Source organism: Coffea eugenioides, chromosome 3, assembly GCF_003713205.1.
Source record: "Coffea eugenioides isolate CCC68of chromosome 3, Ceug_1.0, whole genome shotgun sequence".
NCBI lineage: Eukaryota > Viridiplantae > Streptophyta > Magnoliopsida > Gentianales > Rubiaceae > Coffea > Coffea eugenioides.
Genome location: NC_040037.1, coordinates 24,079,500 through 24,100,996, shown reverse-complemented (window position 1 = coordinate 24,100,996; position 21,497 = coordinate 24,079,500). Strand labels below are relative to the sequence as shown.

The 21,497-nt window shown below is 34.1% G+C and overlaps 1 protein-coding gene across 3 annotated transcripts; it reads left to right on the top strand.

Annotated features, from left to right (window-relative positions):
* The first annotated feature begins 1,349 nt into the window (after positions 1-1,349).
* LOC113764553 (histone-lysine N-methyltransferase ASHH1-like) lies at positions 1,350-20,993 on the top strand. Of its 3 annotated transcripts, none has more exons than XM_027308479.1 (11): positions 1,350-1,581; positions 1,836-1,868; positions 7,555-7,619; positions 8,010-8,166; positions 9,800-9,886; positions 10,179-10,263; positions 10,341-10,434; positions 10,580-10,778; positions 12,026-12,060; positions 19,159-19,648; positions 20,577-20,993. In XM_027308479.1, the coding sequence occupies exons 2-11, from the start codon at positions 1,857-1,859 to the stop codon at positions 20,847-20,849; spliced, it is 1,497 nt and encodes a 498-aa protein (XP_027164280.1). In that variant the 5' UTR covers positions 1,350-1,581; positions 1,836-1,856; the 3' UTR covers positions 20,850-20,993. The 3 variants fall into 3 exon arrangements, with proteins under 3 accessions (XP_027164280.1, XP_027164281.1, XP_027164282.1); XM_027308480.1 differs by having other exon boundaries at positions 1,833-1,868; XM_027308481.1 differs by lacking the exon at positions 1,350-1,581 and having other exon boundaries at positions 1,846-1,868; positions 7,555-7,679.
* Positions 20,994-21,497: the final 504 nt, after the last annotated feature.

The window sequence follows — 21,497 nt, the reverse complement described above, 5'->3', positions numbered from 1 at the left end:
ATAAATTATAAATGAATATTATATAAATGTATAAATTTATATATTATAAATATATATTAATATTATGTATAAATGTATTAATATAATTAATATAAATATATAAATGAATTAAAATTATGTATAAATGTAAAATTAATATTATGTATATTAATATAAATGTATAAATGTATTATAAATATATTATATTATATATAATACATACTATAAATGTATATTATAAACATACATAAATATATATATATTATGTATAAATGTACATTTATATAAATGTATAATATATATAGTATATATTATATTATATATAATTTATATAATATATAATATTTATATAAATATATAAAAATATATTATAATTTATTTTAAATAAAATAAAATATTTATAATATGAATAAATAAATAAATAAATATTTAATATAGAAATATTTAATATAAATAATATACATTAATATTAATTATAAATATTATAATATTATAAATATGGTGTTTATATAATATTTCAATTTGTAATATTTATTGTATATTTCATTATATAAATATTTATATAATATATAATATATAATATAAAATATAAAATTTTCAATTTGTATAATATACATAATATTGTATATATATAGTATAATATACATAATATAATATATTATACATAATATACATTTATACAAAATTAATATTATGTATATTATATATTATACATAACATTATTATACATTATTATACACAATCATGTACATAATAATGAAAGTACATTAATAATGTATATATTATAATATAATGTACATAATATATTATGTATAAATATTTATACATTTATGTATACAATATTACATATTATGTATATTATATTATGTATATTATCTTATATTATGTATAATATACAATATTATGTATAATATTAATGTATATAATATTTATATAATATATAAATCTATAAATTTTTAATTTGTATATTTCAATTTATTTTAATATAATATATATATATACATATAATATACATAATTGAAATATACGTATTAAATATGTATATTTGGAGTTGTTTTTGATATAATGTTTGGATATTGTGTGTTTTTGGAATTGTTTTTGAAATACACATTTACTGTAACACTTGAAATGTGAAAAATAGTTTTTCAAAAACAGAAGCAAAAACAAGGAATCCAAACGGACCGCTTGTTTTTTATAACAACCTTTTAGATTAAAAAAAAATTAAACTAAACAATTTCCAATACTCGTAAAATATCCGCTCTGCTGAAAAATTAATTTTCACTTGAATTACCCACCTTCCCTTCGGTGAGCTGCATGAAATTATCCCTTTCCTTCTACCGATCACCAAACAGGGCCCAACAGTCCAAACAAGCACCAACTTAACTGAGAATTTCATCCTCTTTCTCTTTCGTTCCATCCTTCATGTGTTGTCCGTCGTCAGCTACCTTGCCACCTTCCTTACAAATGGCAACCGTTCGCGGAAAACCCCAACCCATAAAAAAAAGGCAAAAAAAAAAAAAAGAAAAAAATTGCAAAAACAACCGGTTGAGCCTTTACTTCAGCAGCCATAAACCCTAGTCTCTCCTCTCACTGACTTCAAAGGTACCGCTTTCACACATATGTGCATATAATTTTTTTCATTTGATAATGGTTCGTTGTACTTTTCTGTATTTTGATTCATAATGCTTATGTAATTTTGGTTCATCGTATTTAAATAGCGGTAAACTTATTGAGCCCGAGGGCATGTGTGTTTATCGTGTTGTTTTGTGTATGTGTGTGTGTGTGTTTTTTTTTGTTTTATTGTTAGTCCTTTTTTTTTTGGGGTACTGACATTGTTTAGATGTTTGATTTAGCAGGTTAGCAAGCTGCAGATTGTTATGGAGAATTCGGTATGTTGGGTATGAAGTTTTGTAATCCAATAGTGGAGTTAGTTGGGTTCTGTGTAGTTTATCGATGTATCAATTCATGTGAAATTTTCAGAAATTATTGTTTGTTTCTTTAGGTGTTCAAGGCATTGGCTTCCTCTTTATTTGTTTGTTTAAATTAAATTTTGATGGAATTTTAGACATTGGGTAGTTTCGATGGAGATATAGCTTCTATTTATACAATTGACTAGATAGAACAGGTTGTTGAACTCAATTATTGCCCTTCTCGTTGGGACAAATACATGCATGATAAGGAATGGGTGATTGGGTTCATGGTTTGTGTAGATGTGAAGTACGTACCTTAAGTTGTTCTTTTATTAGTTCCGTTGGCATTCACTTGTTGGTCAAATGTGGTTAGGTGAAGTAGAATTTCGTTAATCCAATGGTTAGAATATCCTTGACTTGGAAACCTAGCGTGGGACCAACTTCAGTATCTGGTCTAGATCGTTCCGCACATCCATTGGCACTATATGTATCAGAATTTATGGTGCACTTTGCCTTTGCTGCTGTTGAATATCATGGGCTTAATTCAGTATTTTTATTGATTTTGTGGAAAGGATCTCGATGTGGTGTCACGTTAACCATGATTTTATCTTCTTGGTCCAAACATGAAGAAAAAATTTGATTCTATGCAAACTTAGAACCAAAAAAGTTTATGCCATGTCAATTGTACAATACTTTTTCTGAATAGCAAGATTTCTGTCTGCTAAAGACGATACATATTTACGATATCTATCTCCTTGACAAAGTTTCATTTCCCTCAAAATGGCTGGTTGTGTCTTTGAGTTATCCAATCTACTGCTTCAAAATTGGATTAGTAATCCATTTATTTGTTTAAAGTTTTATTTGGTTAACTATAAAAGAGTTTCCATAACTGTCGGCAGAAAGAGGAATGCAAATTCTATAACTAAATTAAAGCTTCTTGTCCATTAATCTCTCAATTAGCTGTAATATGGAATGGATGGATGTTTTAGTTAAGTGGCCACTTGTTATGAGTTAATTGAAATTTTTCTTATGTATATTGACATCTTCAGATCCTGACAAGTTCGCTGACTTTCATGTTAGCAATCAAATTAATCTGCTAATTGTAACGTCTTTTTTGGCTGTGTAATGTCAACTGTAACATTTATATCAGTTTAACAAAGAAAGTGAGTAGAAACTTGGATGAGGCAAGATGAATAGTTGGCACGAAGTCTAACAGTTTGGGAGCATGACAAATTGTGATCGGTAATCAGATTGCAAATCTTAGGCTAGTTAGTTTTGGTTTTGAAATTTTGGGTATCATGGCTGCTTTTACAACTTGAGTTTGTCGCCCTTGTACATGTCCATACCAAATTAAATAAAGTTTTGCATTTTCTAGTGGACAACTTGTTCAATTTCATGTTTAAATGAAGGTAAACGCAGTTAGTCTATGCCATGCTTTTGGAGCCTTGCTTCCATGCTAATCATTTTAAGCTATTCCAGTTTTAGATGGTTGATAACATTTTCTTGTGAATCAAAAATCATCTCATAAAAGGAATGGAATTTAATTTGGGGTTGTAGTTTGGGGAAACTGACTAACTGTTCAGCATGAAAGTTTTAGAAGATGAGCTGGCCACTTCCACAACTATGGTGAAGATGAAGGAGAATATTCATCTTCGGAGATTCCTGTTGTCCCTAAACTTTCTTTTAACTTTGTTGACACTTCTATTCTTTAGTAAGTTGCAAATAGCAAGCATGGAATTCAGTTGTTTTGGATATTCTGTAATAGAATATCTAAATGTGAATCCTAATATGATATTTGCTTTGGGTTTCCTGATACATGGTGATTTACCTTATCAATCATGCCATCCCAGTTGGACATTTCTTCTGCTTACTGCGGCTATTAATTAGTGGAATTGAAAAGTAAACTTTTTTCCTCCTAGAGAAGAAAATGTTCTTCCACATGCCTCCATGTGTTTCTTTTGATTTCCCTTCTCAGAGAAAAATTTTATTCAAGTTTAAACAATGCCTGCTGGAAAAGAAGTTAGTGAATTAATTGTGTTCTTAAGAATTGTTTCTCAGTTGAAAAGTAGGTATGACCAAGATGTAGTGAATCAAATGCCACGTGGGGTATTTCAAATAAGAAGTAGATGATCTAATATGAATAATGAACTGCCATCTGGTAGATGGCCGGTTTGAGGTTGAATTTCATGATTTCTTTTTCTTTTTTCTTTTTTTTTTTTTTAAGATGAAAATCTGGGATAAGATTCTTGAAATGTGATTTAGTTGTCAAATTTTGTGAAATTTGATATTTATTAACATTAACAGATTTTAAACCGTTTTAGATTAATTTCCTCTCCTTAAATTAATTACTAAGATATTGATTAGTGAGGTATCTGCATGGCAATAAGGAAAAAAGCAATGCGGTTGCTGAATATCATCAATCTTTTATTTCTTCATGAGATGATGTTGACCATAGAAAGTTAATAGTCTATGCAACTTTGTCAATTTTTCTTTAGGGCCTTTTAGAAAGCACAATCATCAAGAGCTTTTAAACTTTTTTTTTATCACCAGTTATTTTTTCACTCACTGGTGCTAATGTCGACTGAATTTGGATGTTGTGTTTTCCTCCTTTTCCACATGCAGCAAAATAACTGAACTTCATCAGAACTTTTTTCTTTTTTTTTTTTAAAAAGAACCTAGACACTTCTATGGACCATGTCTTGGCCCTGGCTGGTCCTGATTTTAACACCTGTTGCTTTTGAAAAAAATTAGACCACTTCCTTTCTATAAGCCTTTAAACAGTGACATTTTTTTGCATGTCATTCACTTTATGTTTCTTCAAACTACTATAGGAGTAATTCTGCATGTCATTACAGTTAGGTTTGTGTATATTCTCTTAGCTAAAGTGGTATTTTTTCTGTTTTATTTACTAACTGTTTGGTCTCAAGGTTAGCACTTCCATCTGAGTACACACTAGTTGTGCTGTCTTAAGTCTTTGAAGTGGTTTCTGAACTTAACCTTGAGTTATATATCATGGTTATTAAAGGTGTGTCGCATAGGCACAGTAAGGGGCAATTTTTGCACGTACTTGCTTCTGATGTAGGAAATTGTAAGAAAGCTCAGATCTTTTGGGCTTGGGAGAAGAACAAGGCTCTTAGCCGTGCAGTTTTTCATTTTTCTCCTTTTTTGTTGAGTCTTTAATTTTAGAGTTGACTCATTGAGATGATTATTCAAAATCTTTAGAAGTTTCTTAATATTATCTGCTTTTCATCATATTGTTTTGGGTTGATGGTACATTCTTTATTGTGACTATGATTGTGTGTTTAATATGTTATGACTCTTATATAAACGTGCTTAGTTTTTTGGGGTTGGTTATTGATGCTTTATTTTCTATGTTCTTATTGTGAATGATTGAATATTGCATATGCTGTTGTGTTGTTTTTTCTGGTTCATTTATTAGTTATGCACATCTAATGTGAAAAAGCAAGTGCCGTGCCTGAAGCCTAAGGTTCAGGGACCTTGGTCCTTAAACGCGCCTTGTGGATCAAATAATTAATATCTCGAGATACCTTGTGGATCAAATAATTAATATCTCGAGAATTACATCAAAGAGGCCGGGGGGTGCCAGTGTCTTTGATTTGATAGTGTCCATGTGGTCCATTTACATTTCATTCCATATGTTAATTCAATATGTGAGGAAACACTTGTATCAATGCAAGTATTCGCGCAGTGTGTGTGTGTATGTATGTATGTATGTATGTATGTACACACACATACACACATGTGTATGTAGGTATGTATGTATGTATGTGATATATAAATGTGTATAAATGTCTATGTATGTTTTGTATGTATATTAATACTTGGGATTAGATTTGTATTTAAATGGTAGGTAGTAAATGCAAAACCAAGTGGGGTTAGACAGCAATACTTCAAATGTATTTCTTTTTCCAGTTATGTAATTGAAATGTTTCAATAGAATCTTTGGCAAAAATGCATTTATTCTCCTTAGCCTGGACAAACTTTTTGCCATACAGGCTCCACTCACACTAATGCATGATATGTTTACCTCTTATTCCTGATAATGCGATTCTGCCACCTGCCCTGTCTTTTTCTTGGGAATTTGTGAAAATGATTCAGTCAAAATATTTTCTATTTCACAGTGCCAAGGGAAATTTTTGCTACTTTTTCTCTGCTTGACCCGTAAACTTCATATTTTTCCTTCCTTTCCTAAGTAATGCTTCTTAATTTATGAGAGATTAGTGTACTTTTAGCTTGCTTAATGGAGAAACAAAATCTGAAGGAACTTTTTAGGGAAATTTACAGATCTCCTCCTTCCAACATTTCAAATCGATCTAGGAGGCGTCGTAAGAAGGTCCCGCCTATTCTTATTTCTTGCATCTGTCTGTCTGCATTTCATTTTAGAATAATTTTTTTTTCTGATTTTTGAGGATATGGCGTGTGATATACTTTAGTTTGCTTATTGTATATTAGATACATTAGGAATTGAAACAATTTTTCTGAATTAAGCATGCCTCCTCTGACCCTTAACTGGTGTCTGTCTATGTGATGCAGAAGGAAATGCTTTAATTTTTGTATGTGCTCTTCTTTGTACAACTCTTAGGACTCCTAATTTTAATGGTTACAATAATTGAATTCTTAGATAAAGTTAATCTTGGAATTAGGAGTTGGGATTCGTTCAAATTTTGGGATATTAATTGAACTTGTCAAAGATAATCATGATTCTGAAATTTTGCTTACTAATTGCCTGATAGCCTTTTAGTTTTGGCTTATAAAGAATATTTAGTGAATGTATGGACCATCTAGAATAAAAATATTTCTTTCTTGGAAAAGGTAGATCTAATAAATTTGTTTTGTCTTGACTTTTCTTCCAATGTAATAATACAGTTTTTTAAATATTTGTGTCATAGTTCTGCTGGGTATATAAGGTTTTCCTTTTTAACAAATTAAGAAATTCTCTTAATTTGTGTGGAATGTAAGAAATACTACCTTTTCATTTATATACTGGTTCTTCTTCGGTGGACATTTTATATGTGAAATTGAGTTTGAATTTTGCTCTTAAATTCCACAGTGCTGTTAGACTATTTGCTTCACATCTTGTTGTGGTGTTACGTAATTCCCAGTTCAACTACTATGAGGGGCGAAGGTTACTGATAGAGAACAACATAAGGTCATTAAAGATTTATCAGAGTTTAAAATTGTTTCTAAATTAGGTTTTGAGCCTTTATTGCTTATGTTAAAGATGATGTAGATTTGCAGCATGTGTGGCAGTTGAAGTTACTGCACAGAAGGTCAACACAAAATTCAGCTCTTTTTTTTATTTAATTTCTAAAATTCTGCTGTTGTGTGAAAGTTTTGTCAGACCCAGATTGGTTGGTGGAAGCCATGCTTTAACTCTTGCTTTGCTGCTGCCCTGTCTTTTGGGAACCTAATCTAACACCTTTTAAGCAAATTACTCGAAACATCTATTACTTTTGTCTAAGTCTTTTTAGACCTAAATTATTTTCAATTGCATTTAAAGTCTTTTTGTTGTATAGCTCATGCCTTGAAGAAAATGTTATGTCATCAGTAAGCTAGTGATTAATGTCCTCAAACTTTCTGGTGATTGTTTATGGTTTATAACTTGTCATATTTAAATGTTTAATAATTGAATGTTATTTTGTAGGTTGAACTTCCAGAGGGACTACCATCATTCACCCATATTTACCATAATGATTTTGTTTGCCGAAAGTAAGATTTCACATTGCCTGTGCTCCTTGCTGAGTGATTTTTACTCTGTTCAACTGAGTGGTAAATTTCGTGCTTGTCTACTCTTCTCCTTCATATGGTATGTGATTGCTTGTATGGTTTTTACTTAGATTACTGACACTTTGCTTCTGGAATTAGTTTTACTTCTGGACTTCTTCAATGGGCAAAATTAGGGATGCAAAGAAAACTCATCAAAATTTCATTTTACCAATTTTAATTTTCAAATTAATGTAACTTTGCAAGCGTGCACCACTTGTCTTAAGGATGGATAAATGTAATGAAGTAGCTTTTGGATTTTAGCTGAACGTTTATTACTGCTTGTAATTAGTTGCCTTGGAAATCTCATATTAAAGTACTGCCTTCTGTTTTCAGACCAAAGAAGCTGAAGGATGATGATGTGGCCATTTGTTTCTGTAAATATGATCCTAATAACCCTGAAAGTGCCTGTGGAGAGGGGTGCTTGAATGTCATGACCAACACAGAATGCACACGTGGGCACTGCCCATGTCAGGACTATTGCAAGAATCAGGTGAGTTTTACTATTTTAGTTATCTATTGCAAAAATTTCTACAAGGGGACCATTACCTTTGTCTTAGTTTTAGTCCCAAGAGAGATTTGGCAAGAAAGGGAAACAGGACTGATACTATAAATAATTTTTTAGCCCCAAAAATGATGACTAAGCTGCTATAGATGTGCTACATGACTGCTGATATGGCTTATGTGGTCCAAACAATCATGTTGTTGCTGACTCTGATTACATTTTAGTCTTCCCAGTTGACATATCCTTTGATGGGCATAGATCCCATGATGACGTGCGAGGACTTTGGATCTGTTGATCTTTGAGTCTGAACTCTGATATGAGGTGGACCTGTATTTTGGTTAGTGTTGAACCCTTGCCCTCAAGCAACCATATTAGAAATAGCATTAGTATACTTGCTTCTTGTACTAGGTTGGAAGCCATTTTCTTTACATGGTAAATTTCTGAATAGCCCTTACCATTTCGAAAGATCTCAAATTGACTCCCATGTATGCAAAATGAAGTCAGTCCTGACGTGTTTTAATTTTACCACAATTCAGTCCTCCATTTGTTTTGGGTCATTTGTTTCAGCATCTGTGGAGAAAGGATTTAGCACTTACAGTGTGGCAAAAAAGTTATTTTTGTACTATGGAAATGACTGACGCATTAGTTGTGGAACTTTTACAGTTTACCTGATTTGTAAACTTTGCAAATGAGGTTTAACATGCGGAGTGTGGTATCAAGGATAATGGTTGCTGAAGAGTAGGGGTCTGAAACTTGGGGATTGAGGATAAAGTTGTTACACTGGTGTTACATTATTTCACTATAGTATTTTGTTAATTGTGTGAGGGAGAGAGGAAGAGATCTCAGTTGGTAGTCTGTTAGGTGCATTGGACTAGTGAGATTGTTGTTTTGTGGTTTAGATTGCCAGTTCAGATTCCATTGCTGATGACTTGAGAAAATGACATCCAAATGCATTGACTTTCTAATTACCTGAGTTAAGGCCAAAATTTTGTAAGCTATTGGGTTCATCACATTTTGAGGTTGGAGTGAATGACAAAGAGAGAGTTTCTGCTATGCGTTGTACCTTAAGCGTGTGCAAAATAAATAAATAAATAGATAAATGCATCCAATTTTCTTGATTCCTACTTAAGAGAGCATAGATCTGATGAAATACCAAATGATTTTTCACACAGTTTGATATGCTCATTTGGCCTTTTTAGAGATGCTTGACGATACAATCATTATTCTTTACTTGTTATAAATGGAGCGTTATGTGCTTCAGTGTACACGTCCACTCATACACAAGGTATCTTTTGGATTCATTAAGGAGGTAGGAAAAGGCAGCCGCCACCACAGATAATCTACTGTGCTTTTGAGTTCCAATGGGTTAGGTCAGTTTAACTTGCTCACCTTTGTTTGGTCAATGAAGTTCTTGACTACTTGTGCAAAGGAGAAGAAAATAACTGCTGATACGAGTTGTAACTCTTAGAATACACAATGCATGTATAGAACATAGAGACATGGGATCCTAATCAGAAGTTTGTGATGTATCAAAAACTTCTAGAATGTCACCTGATTTAGATTTCTTGCCTGTATATTTTGTGGAGGATATTTTAAGATTTGTTGTTTCAACTTTTGCCAGAGATTTCAAAATTGTGAATATGCCAAAACCAAGTTGTTCCAAACTGAAGGGCGTGGATGGGGTCTTTTAGCTGATGAAGATATTAAGGTAATCTGCAGCAAGTATGCCTTTTTGCCTAGTTCAATTGTTCAAATATTCTTGTTTAAAAATAATCACATCAGTAAGAGACCAAGATTGATATTGCTGGAATCAGTATTTCTGGTAGAACTCTATCAATAATTTTACAATTTTAATGATGGTCTATTTTAATGGAGATTGATTGCTGTTTTTGTTAACCTTTTGAGCTCACATTCAAGCATGCTACTCTGTTGTTACTTGTTACCACTTACACTCATGACATGCTTTTATTGACCATTTTTCGGTGAAATTGTATATTTAGGCTGGACAATTAATTATTGAATATTGCGGAGAGGTTATTTCATTGGAAGAAGCCAAGCGTAGGTCACAAAGTCATGAAGCACAAGGTGAATTAAAACTTTCTGCATGCATGCTGTTACCCAACTGCTCTGACTAACTGTACATTTTTAATGACTTCATGTAGGTCTTAAGGATGCATATATAATTTCTCTGAATTCTAATGATTTCATTGATGCTACAAAGAAGGGGAGCCTTGCCAGGTTTATAAATCATTCATGGTGAGTCTTTTAGATGCATTTATGGTTATAAACTGTCAATGATAAATGCTTTGAGTTTCAAGTAACAATGTGGTTTGAGATATTGTGTCTCAAGTTATCTGGGCATCTAGAATGCAGTTTATACATTTTATGCTGGAATTTGCAGCCAACCGAATTGTGAGACAAGGAAATGGACAGTATTGGGGGAAACACGGATGGGCATATTTGCGAAGGTAGATATATCATCTGGAACAGAGCTATCATACAATTACAACTTTGAGTGGTATGGTGGTGCCACTGTTCGCTGTCTGTGTGGGGCTCCTAACTGTTGTCTATTTCTGGGTGCAAAATCTCAGGGTTTCCAGGTGATACTTTTTAGGCAATTGCATTATATGTTTGAAAAATTTACGGTTTTGATTTTGGTTAGTGTTGTTTTAGTTTATTAAAGTGTTATTTGCACTTTGTTGCACAGAGTTGCACATGCTGATTTGCTAAACACTTAAATGGTTTTACAAATCACTTGGGGTCCTTAGCAGATGGGGAATAGGGAAGGACAGGGAAGGAGTGGGAAGGCAAAAAAAATTAAAATTAAAAAATAGAAATAAAAATGAAAAATAAAAATAAAAATATTCATGAAAACACTCTTTTTTCGAGGGAGAAAAGATGGTTTTGTGTTTGGGTATAAGTTAATGTTAACTCTGTAAAGGGTGATGCTGAATTTAATCAAATCAGCTTTTCTTGTGGGGTTTTTCCTGAATGAAGTACAGGCTGATGTATATAATCTAGTTCATTGAAGATATAATGGTATTGCAGTACTGCCATAAGTCATCGTTGTTATCAGTATTGGAGACCTTACATGGTTACCTGTGCAGCAAATTTCTTGTTGCACTAGATTCTTGAAATTTCTGGCACTTCAGGTTTATTTACATATCATTGTTATCCCCTCGTGAGTATTTCATATTGATCATCTATTAACCATGCCTGGCTTATTAGTGTATGACTTTATGTTCTTTGAGAAACAAATTTTACTCCTTGAAATGAAAACATGGAGGGGAAGTTATTAATTGTTAAATAGTAAAACATTCCACTGATTTCCTGATAAGGATTGCTGTGCTTAAATTGAAGGAATCTATTCAAGATGATTGAGGAAGCAAACATGTGGAGATTGGAGTAGTTGAAACCATCTAAATAAAATCTAAATGAAACTGTAAACATGTTACTAACATTGTGACTGCTTCAGCTTTTATGAAGTATTAACATTACATGTATTGAAAAAGAAAAAGATCCTAACTCAGTTGCACTTCTGTTTTTTATTTGAAGACCATATTCCCATCCTTGTCTATTTCCTTCTGAAAAATGCTTACAAAGTTCTTTGTCTCTGCATGCCTTCCTTTTGAGGTAAGTCAATCTCGAGATGCTTCAAATTCTAGATTGAATTGATTCAGTATTAATTGGATTGGTTGTTTTTATCTGAAACCTGGTTGCTTTCTGATATTCATTAGTGTCATCCTCTATTTTCTTTTGATGTCTTATCTCCTTGTCAGACTAAAGTTTTAGTTATATCAAGCCTTTTGTGTTTTTGGTCATTTTCTGTTGTCTCATCATGTCACAGGAATTTAACCATGTGTGGGAAGGGGGAGATGACAGGTAATTGTTTTCTCTGCATACTGTAGAACTTTCAACTTGGGAAATTACATTTGCCTTCTCATAGTCATTGGATTTGATTGTGTGATGAGAACATTTGGTGATTCTTAATTAACTGATGTACATTTACTGAGGGAGATTTGATAACAGAACTTTTGTACCTCAGAGCAACTACAAAGTGTCTGTGCCCTTTAGAAATTCTACTGTCTGATATTTGGGAATTAGTTCCCAGACAAATTGAATTTTTATATATAGCTTAAGGACGAAGTACTTCAGCCATCAGATCTCACATCAAAGTGTTTAAGGGACTAAAAATAAGAAATCCTCCCAACAGATTCTAATTACATAGAACCTTACTGCTGCCTGGCCTTCCTTGTCTTCCAGATGGACACCCCAAAATTTGGCAGTCAAATGTTTCAACAAGTTGCTGCTATGCAAATTTGCTCTCTCATGTATATATACATATATGTGTGTATATATATATATATATATATATCTTATGAAGTTGCAAGTTTTTATTCTTCAATTCAATGCTTTTGCATTTGCCTGTCTTCTTTTCTCAGGAATAGGATGGTGATTATGATCATTGCAACTGGTCTTGTCTTCAATATTGTTTCTTCAATTAATTCTTAAGAAAAGGGTTGAAATGCATAAATGCTTGCTTGGATAAAAGCTACATATATTTGTTCAGATACAACAATCCAAATCCAGGTCGTTTTGATATGGAGATGGGTCTTCTTATTTCAGATTTGTCAGAATATAATGTGTCTGTTTGACTGTCATTGAATATGGACCTGGATCTGCCTCTCTATCTGATTTGTATCCACTTGTTTGCAGCCTTGTATTATTGAATGCTTAGGTTTAATATAGTTCAAAACTCTTGAAATTCTTTTTATGTGTTTGGCAGCAGTGAAATGCCTTTATCATTTGGTTATTTTAGCATTTATTAGGCTTGTCTTTTCCCTCCATCAAAGTGCTATTTTTTAAACAATAAGGGTTTTATGGGATGTTTTAGTTTGACTGGTGAAAAAGGGAGGTCTATATTTCGATATCAAAGTTGATGCCAACACTACCAACGTTGCAATCTAATCCTCCATGTGCTGGCCAACTGAAGTCGGGCTGGATAGGAGGGAGAATTATTTGAGGGATGTCAAGAAGAGGAGTGACAAGTGATGGCAAAAGAAGAAGAAGAAAAGGTGGAGTGAAGGTGATGGAAAGAGGAAGAAGGAAGATGTAGACGCAACCGTCTAGTGGAGGAAAAAAGAATAAGCTGTGGGGTGGTGTCTGTTATGGTCTTACACTTGAGGTCATTGACCTTGACCATGATGCCCCAATCTCTGATCCCACCTTTAAAATTGAGAGCACTAACCTTCACTTTCAATTATGTTTTCCTGCCACATGAATCACAGACACAACCGGTGGACGTTAATGTCAACTTTGAAGTTGAGATTACTAACACCAAGTTACCATATTTCAGGAATTTAATTTAGTGCATTGATATCTGTTTAAATTCTTTCACAAAACTTGATATTGAGATCAATCACCACTCTTCTAGTGGAGTTATTCTGGTAATCTTAAAGAGAGCCATAGAGCAGAAAAGCTTATTCTGATTATGGTCTCTAGTGTTTCTCAATTCACTTATTAGTCGTGACAATCTTGATAAAAAATTGTTATTAACAGTTGACCGTCATTAGGTGCTCTAGTTTGGATGAATGAATAGTTGACACTTGGAATATTTATTATTGCTCTTTAAGAAAGATGGATCTGTGGCAGTAATTGATGAATTGATTTTGGCTTTTTAGCTAGAATTTTTAAGTGTAAAATCCGAATCATCTGAAAGATATGTGAATATAAATCTTGACACCTGTTATTTTTTGTGTGTCATTAGAACTTGGGTTTAGTTAAGGGGAGTAGTTCCTTTTCCAAACTGCAGATTTTATTAGTTTTTCTAGCCCCTCACTTTTCTGAGAAAAGCTTCTTTGTGCTTTGCATGGATTGCAACCACTTTTTGAAGTCAATTAGCATGATGGAGGGATATACTTGGACTGTAACATATTTTATCTTTTTTCTGCAATCTGTCAAAGACCATGAAACATTTTCATGTGATGCTTCTTTATTGTAAAGAACAAAACTGATTGAAAAATTTCGGGAGCAGAGATTGATTTTGAAGGATAAATGAAGTTATATTCAGAAAATTGGGTGAAGGGAAACCTAGAAATCATTCCTAGGGTTTACTGGGAATGTGACCTACTAAAGTAAAGAATCACTTCTTCTACAGGTGTCACATGGAGTCTGGAATTGAATCTATTTCTGCCAAAATTCCTAAAATGAGTTGCATCTCCTTGTCTAGAAGATTAAATTGTGTTTCACCACTAGTTATTCCTAAAGTAATATCAGCTTGGCCACTCAATTCAAAGAGCTTTCCAACTGAGTATTTGACTAGAAGAGTCTGTCAAGAGAATATAAGTATTCTTGTAGATAATAAATTAGTAAGGGTATTCTTGTAAATAGTTTGTTAGGTTTGTACTCCTATAAATACTAGTTGGTCACTCATAATACGGTGACTAGATGTTTTCCTCCCAAAATACCAGTTTACATGGTATCAGAGCAAAAGTCCTAGGGTTAGGGTTAAACATCTAGCAAAAGTCTTGACGCGATACTGTTCATCGCGATACTGTTCATCGCGATACTGTTCATCGCGATACTGTTCACCCGATACTATTCACGGCGCACTGTTCACGGCGCACTGTTTATAGCGAATTTTGATTGCTGTTTTGTTTGAAGTGCTATTCGCTATGGTTGAAAGTTTTGCTAATGGGGTTACCACTGATCAAGTTAAATCAAGTTCTTCAGCACATAGGTCCCAGAAAACTGTTACTATATCCGAGGAAGATTATGTTAAATTCTTACAGTACCAAGCTACAAGTCACGCATCTCTTCCCTCTGCTTCTTTAGCACAAAAAGGTAATGACTCATGGATTATTGACTCCGGGGCTACTGATCATATGTCAGGTACCTCTAAAATTTTTTCTAATTTTCAAGAGTCTACTCCCTTTCCTCATGTTACTTTAGCTGATGGATCTACCACTAAAGTTAAAGGACTAGGCACTGTAGAAATTAATCCATCACTTCCGCTGTCTTCTGTTCTTTACGTACCCAATTTACCATTTAATCTAATGTCTGTTAGTAAGCTCACTAAATTTCTACAGTGTACAGTTACTTTTTCTCCTGATTCCGTTGTCATTCAGGATTTGAAGACAAAGAGGACGATTGGTGGAGGGCATGAGCATAATGGTCTTTACTTTCTCAACTTTAATGGTCCGATAGCATGTCCTGCTACTGTTTCTCCTCTTGAAATTCACTGTCGTTTAGGTCATCCGTCTTTACAAAATTTGAAAAAGTTGGTTCCTACTTTGAATCAATTATCTTCGTTAGAATGTGAGTCTTGTCAGTTAGGAAAGCATCATCGTGTTTCTTTTGCTCCTAAAGTCAATAAACGGGTTTCTGAACCCTTTTTGTTAGTTCATTCTGATGTTTGGGGTCCTAGTCGAGTCACTTCAAAGTTAGGTTTTAAATATTTTGTAGTCTTTGTTGATGATTTTTCCAGAGTTACATGGCTTTATTTAATGAAAGATCGTTCAGAATTATATTCCATTTTTTGTGCATTTGTTACAGAAATAAAGAATCAATTTGGTGTGCCTGTGCGTATACTTCGCAGTGATAATGCGAAAGAATATTTTTTCACTCCTTTTAATACCTTTATGACTAAGTCTGGTATTATTCATCAGTCCTCTTGTCCTCACACTCCACAACAGAATGGAGTTGCTGAAAGGAAAATTGGACATTTAATCGAAATTGCTCGAACACTGTTGTTGCACATGAATGTGCCCAAACAATTTTGGAGTGATGCAGTTCTAACTGCATGTTATTTAATTAATCGCATGCCATCTAATATTCTTGAAGGTCAATTACCTCACTCCATTCTTTTTCCTCATGAACCTGTGTTTAAATTGCCTCCTCGTATTTTTGGATGTGTCTGCTTTGTTCATCAGCTTGCTCCCGGGGTGGATAAATTAGATTCTCGTGCTATTAAGTGTATTTTCTTAGGATATGCACGAGCGCAAAAAGGGTATAGATGTTACAGTCCAGTTTTAAATCGATTTTTTACTTGTGCTGATGTTACTTTCTTTGAATCCACTCCGTATTTTATCAAACAAAGTATGTCTTGTGAGTTAGACCAGTGTCCCTCTTTTTCCTCTCCTGTTTTACCAGTCCCTTCCCCTTTATTACCTGAGTTATCTAGTCCACCAGATTCCATAGCTCGATTATCTCGTCCTCATCTTCAAGTTTACTCTCGTCGTTCCATGGTTGAAAAAGTTCCTGATATGCCACGCACTTCACCAATTAATTCTCAATCTTCCAATCCAGGTATGACGCCCTCCTCTGAGTTAGATCTTCCCATTGCTTTACGCAAAGGTAAGAGACATTGTACTTCCCATCCTATTTCTAATTTTGTTTCTTATTCTCGTCTCTCTATGTCATATTCTTCTTTTGTTGCTTCCCTTGATTCTATCTCCATTCCTAAGTCTATTACCTATGCTCTTAATCATCCTGGTTGGAGATTAGCTATGCAAGAAGAGATGTCTGCTTTGGAACAAAATGGTACTTGGGATCTTGTCCCTCGTCCTTCAGGTAAGCCTGTTGTTGGTTGTAAATGGGTGTACACTATAAAAGTGCAGCCTAATGGTTCTATTGATAGATTGAAGGCTCGGCTGGTAGCTAGAGGATTTACTCAGGTGTATGGAGTAGATTACTTAGAAACTTTTTCTCCTGTTGCAAAGATTACCTCTGTTCGTCTTCTTATCTCTTTGGCAGCCACTTATAATTGGCCATTGCATCAGTTGGATGTGAAAAATGCATTTCTGCATGGAGATTTGAAAGAAGAGGTATATATGGAACAACCTCCTGGATTTGTTGTTCAGGGGGAGAATCCGCGGTTGGTTTGTCGTTTGAAAAAATCCTTATATGGATTGAAACAGTCTCCGAGGGCTTGGTTTGGCCGGTTTAGTAGTGTTGTCATGGAGTTCGGTCTGACAAGATGTGGAGTAGATCACTCTGTATTTTATCGGCATTCTAATGCTGGTAAAATTTTATTAGTTGTTTATGTGGATGACATTGTGATTACAGGTGATGATGTTGTGGGGATTCAGAAACTTAAATCCAATCTGCAGGCAAACTTTCAGACAAAGGATTTAGGTCATCTACAGTATTTTCTGGGTATTGAGGTAGCTCGGTCTAAATATGGGATTTATTTATGTCAAAGAAAATATGTACTCGATATGTTGAGTGAAGTTGGGATGTTAGGTTGCCGACCTGTGGATACTCCTATGGATCCCAATGTGAAATTAGCAGGAGATCAAGGTGCATTACTTGATGATCCTAAGCAATATCGAAGACTTGTGGGTAAATTAAATTATCTCACTGTAACGAGACCTGACATTTCGTTTGCAGTGAGTGTTGTGAGTCAATTTCTTGATACCCCTCGTACTAGTCATTGGGATGCTGTTATACGGATTCTCAGATATCTTAAGAGTGCTCCTGGAAAAGGGTTGCTGTATCAAAATCATGGACACACTGATATTGAAGGATATAGTGATGCAGATTGGGCTGGTTCTGCCTCAGATCGAAGATCGACTACAGGATATTGTGTGTTTGTTGGTGGTAATTTAGTGTCGTGGAAGAGTAAGAAGCAAACAGTTGTATCCAGATCAAGTGCAGAATCTGAATACCGCGCTATGGCTCACACTGTGTGTGAGTTGGTTTGGTTGAAGAGCATATTACTGGAACTTGGGTTTGAGCATAAACAGCCTATGAATTTAGTGTGTGATAATCAGGCGGCTGTTCATATTGCGTCTAATCCAGTGTTTCATGAAAGGACAAAACATATTGAAGTTGATTGTCATTTCATTCGAGAGAAATTGCTTGACGGGGTCATCAAGACATCTCATGTACCGTCTGTAGATCAATTGGCTGATGTGTTTACCAAGAGTTTAGGGGGTTCTAGGGTGAAATACATTTGTAACAAGTTGGGTGCTTATGATATATATGCTCCAACTTGAGGGGGAGTGTCAAGAGAATATAAGTATTCTTGTAGATAATAAATTAGTAAGGGTATTCTTGTAAATAGTTTGTTAGGTTTGTACTCCTATAAATACTAGTTGGTCACTCATAATACGGTGACTAGATGTTTTCCTCCCAAAATACCAGTTTACAGAGTCCTTATCATGCAGATGAACTTCAAACAAAATGAACCAAATCCTTCTAATCAAATACTTCCAAGTCACATCTGTATGTTCACTCAGTTGTGTAGAAGTTTAGTTGACAAAACAGTTTTGGCTGGCTGATGTACAGCTTTTGATTTTGGCTGATTTAGTCAATGAAATTTCACTTTAGTAGTAAAAAAAAAAAAGGAATTCCAACTTGCCTCTCTGAAGAGCTTATATTTTGCCAAGGCCCAGAATGAGTGATTGTTTGGAGGTCAAGTATGATTGCCATTGTTTGCCAATTGCTTTTTCTTTCTTGTTCACATTCACTATATAATTTTGTCATTTACCAACGGAGTCTTATAAACAGCATGATTATACTGTTTACTGTGGATGCCCCATGATCCCTCTTTTCTTTTGTCAATCTATCAGTACACTTGGTGCTGAAATGTTTGCAGAGAGTTAATCTGCAAACGAAAATGCCAGCTAATTGAAATTGTCTTATCCACGGTGATCATCTCTGATTGTTGTATGTTTTTGTATCTTGTTAAGTAGTTTTAAAAGGTTCTAAAATTAGTAGGTTAGATAGAGCCATTTAAGGTTCCTTATTTCACAACTGAAGTGCTTGTTTTTCTCAATTGTGTGTACCTGTACAAGTTTCATAATTGGATAATTTGCTCTGGTTTTAAAAATTCCTCTGGCAGTATACAATGTACTTTATGCTTCCCTTTTATCTGTCACAATTCCCTTTCTGTGACAGCTGCAGTCAGGAATTTTTCCTTTGTAGTAGTCGTATTGGTTTTTGTATATGATATCGAATGTTGCTGTTTTTATGCAGGTACAGAGTTGAGGAGGTTCCTCTTTATGACTCTGCTGAAGATGAGCCCATGTCGCACATCCCTGATACCATTAGCCCTTTCAAATTTGATTCTTTCGATGGTCTGGAAACTGATTACTCTCAGAAAATGGAAGTTGGTGATGTGTTTGGACAGGACTTGGATTCCTCTAATACTGTCAAGCCACACCATTCAGTTCAAGTGGACGCCATGACAATGAATACCGAGAAAGTGGAAGTCTTGGGGAGCGAAAAATCGAAGGAACAAGACATGCAACAGGCCTTCTATCAGACTAGTGCAGTCCTGTCTGGACTTCAAAGTAATAGTGCGTCTCAGAATTTCAATGTTGGATCCAGTTCGTCTTCAAAGAAGAAATCACAGCGTTTACCCAAGCAAAAGAAAAGATCTTCTGGGGGGAAGCAATCCAATACAAAAAATATTGCTGATCTGTTTCCATCAAAGGAAGCACAGGAAGAAGTGCGCAAATACGAGGTACAAATAATCTTTCACAAGAGTTTCAGTGAGCCTTACAATATTACCCATATCTATATCTGTTACAAGCTTAGCTCTCTCTCTCTCTCGGTACACTTTGCCGTCCTATTTGAGTGTCATATATTTGAACCTTGTCTTGATTTAGTCCAAGATAATCGTGTGAGTAATATGGGGGATGTTCTAGTATTTTGTTCTCTCTCTCTCTAAATGACAGGCACTTGGCCATCCCATCAGTTTGTAAGCTTGTCTTATTTGCCTACTAGACAATCATTTAAACTGTATGCACGTGGTGGTATTCTGTTATTTTGTCTTATAGCTAATGCTGTTTAATGTTATTGTATCTTTTTGCTACAGTAAATATGCTTTTCTGTTGAGTGTAAGTTTTTGTAAGGGGTGTGGAAGCTTATTACTATAACAAGGAATGAAAATAATGCTTATTTAGAATATTTTGGGCTATTCCATCTGATTGATTCTTTGCTGAGTTTTGAAGGTACTGTCAAGCATATGAGTTGATCTTTTACTATCACCAAAGAAGGGGAAATATTTGTAGTTTTATGTGTTTATGCTTAATTCTGGTATTGCTCATTAAGGATTCTCTAGTGCATATATTTGTGTGAATCCTTGAAGCAGCTGCAATCTCTTTTTTTTTTTTCCCCCTTTTGCCATCTTTCTTTTCTCAGTTTGTTTGGTTGATGCTTCCTTGAAATCTGTCTCCATTGTCAGACATATAAGCAATTTGTCTTTACCATCACAGAAACTGATTAAACCTTTAGTGTGTTCTTAATCTTTCACCAATGATCCTTTCTATATGCTTGTGTATGTAGTAGAATCATTTGCGTCGATATTTTTCTCTTGGTTTCTTTTTTAATGCATTATCCCGATTCTCAAATAATCCTGGTCATAGTTATCGTACGTTTATGATTTTCAGGAAATTAAGAACCAAGCTGCAGCCAATCTCAAATCCGTATATGATGAAATACGTCCTACCATCGAAAAGCATGAGAGGGACAGCCAGGACGATGTTCCTCCTAGCGTAGGAACAAAGTGGGTTGGAGCGCACTGTGCAAAATATAAAGCTGATCTTAACTTTAGTGCTTCTGTTATAAAGAACTTTCTCGATATTGCTCAAAAGGGTGGTAGTGGATCAAAGGCTGATACTGGAACAAAGGCTTCAGGGAGTGGAGACTTTCCGAAAGAATGAAGCATTGCTGTGGAATATTTTAATTCTGTAATATTTTAAGTATTTTGAAGTTTGAGGAATTATATATTGGATTTAAATAAGTAGCTATTTTGAGAACTTGGTTATTTACCGTGTATTAATGTTGCTATAGATTTTCAAAGTTTAGCTTGCTTAGCATTACTTCTGTTGGTTTGGAAATATTTTGTTGGTACTTTTTTTTTTATGTTATCTACTCTGATCAAAATTATGTTGCAGATACGACTAGTAACTAGGCATAATTAGCACCCAATGCCCAATATTCGACTGATGGTTCCCATAGAAACAATTTGATCTGTCATTGATGTTAGATAGCAACTCGTCTTAAAGCATCGTTAGGAGTCAAGGATTTTCATTGATTAGGCCGGCAACCAAAAAAAAAAATCAGAAATCTTTTGGACGTCATTAATGATGTCACATTATATAATTATTTCAAATAATGAAAATATCATAGAAAATACTTATAATGATTGTTTTTGTTTTCCCAAAATCAATTTCACTACAAACTCGAAAAGTAGTAAGCAATACGAAGTTTTTAATAAGAATCTTCAATTGCTATAATCATACAGTGTTATATCAATTAAGCTTAATATTTGTAAAGTTTAATAGATGAACTCAGATCAAAATTAAAAC

Coding starts and splice junctions, on each gene's coding strand:
- LOC113764553 (XM_027308479.1), top strand. Junction 10,435..10,579: donor AGGTTTATAAATCATTCATG/GTGAGTCTTTTA, acceptor TGGAATTTGCAG/CCAACCGAATTGTGAGACAA. Junction 19,649..20,576: donor AAGAAGTGCGCAAATACGAG/GTACAAATAATC, acceptor TATGATTTTCAG/GAAATTAAGAACCAAGCTGC.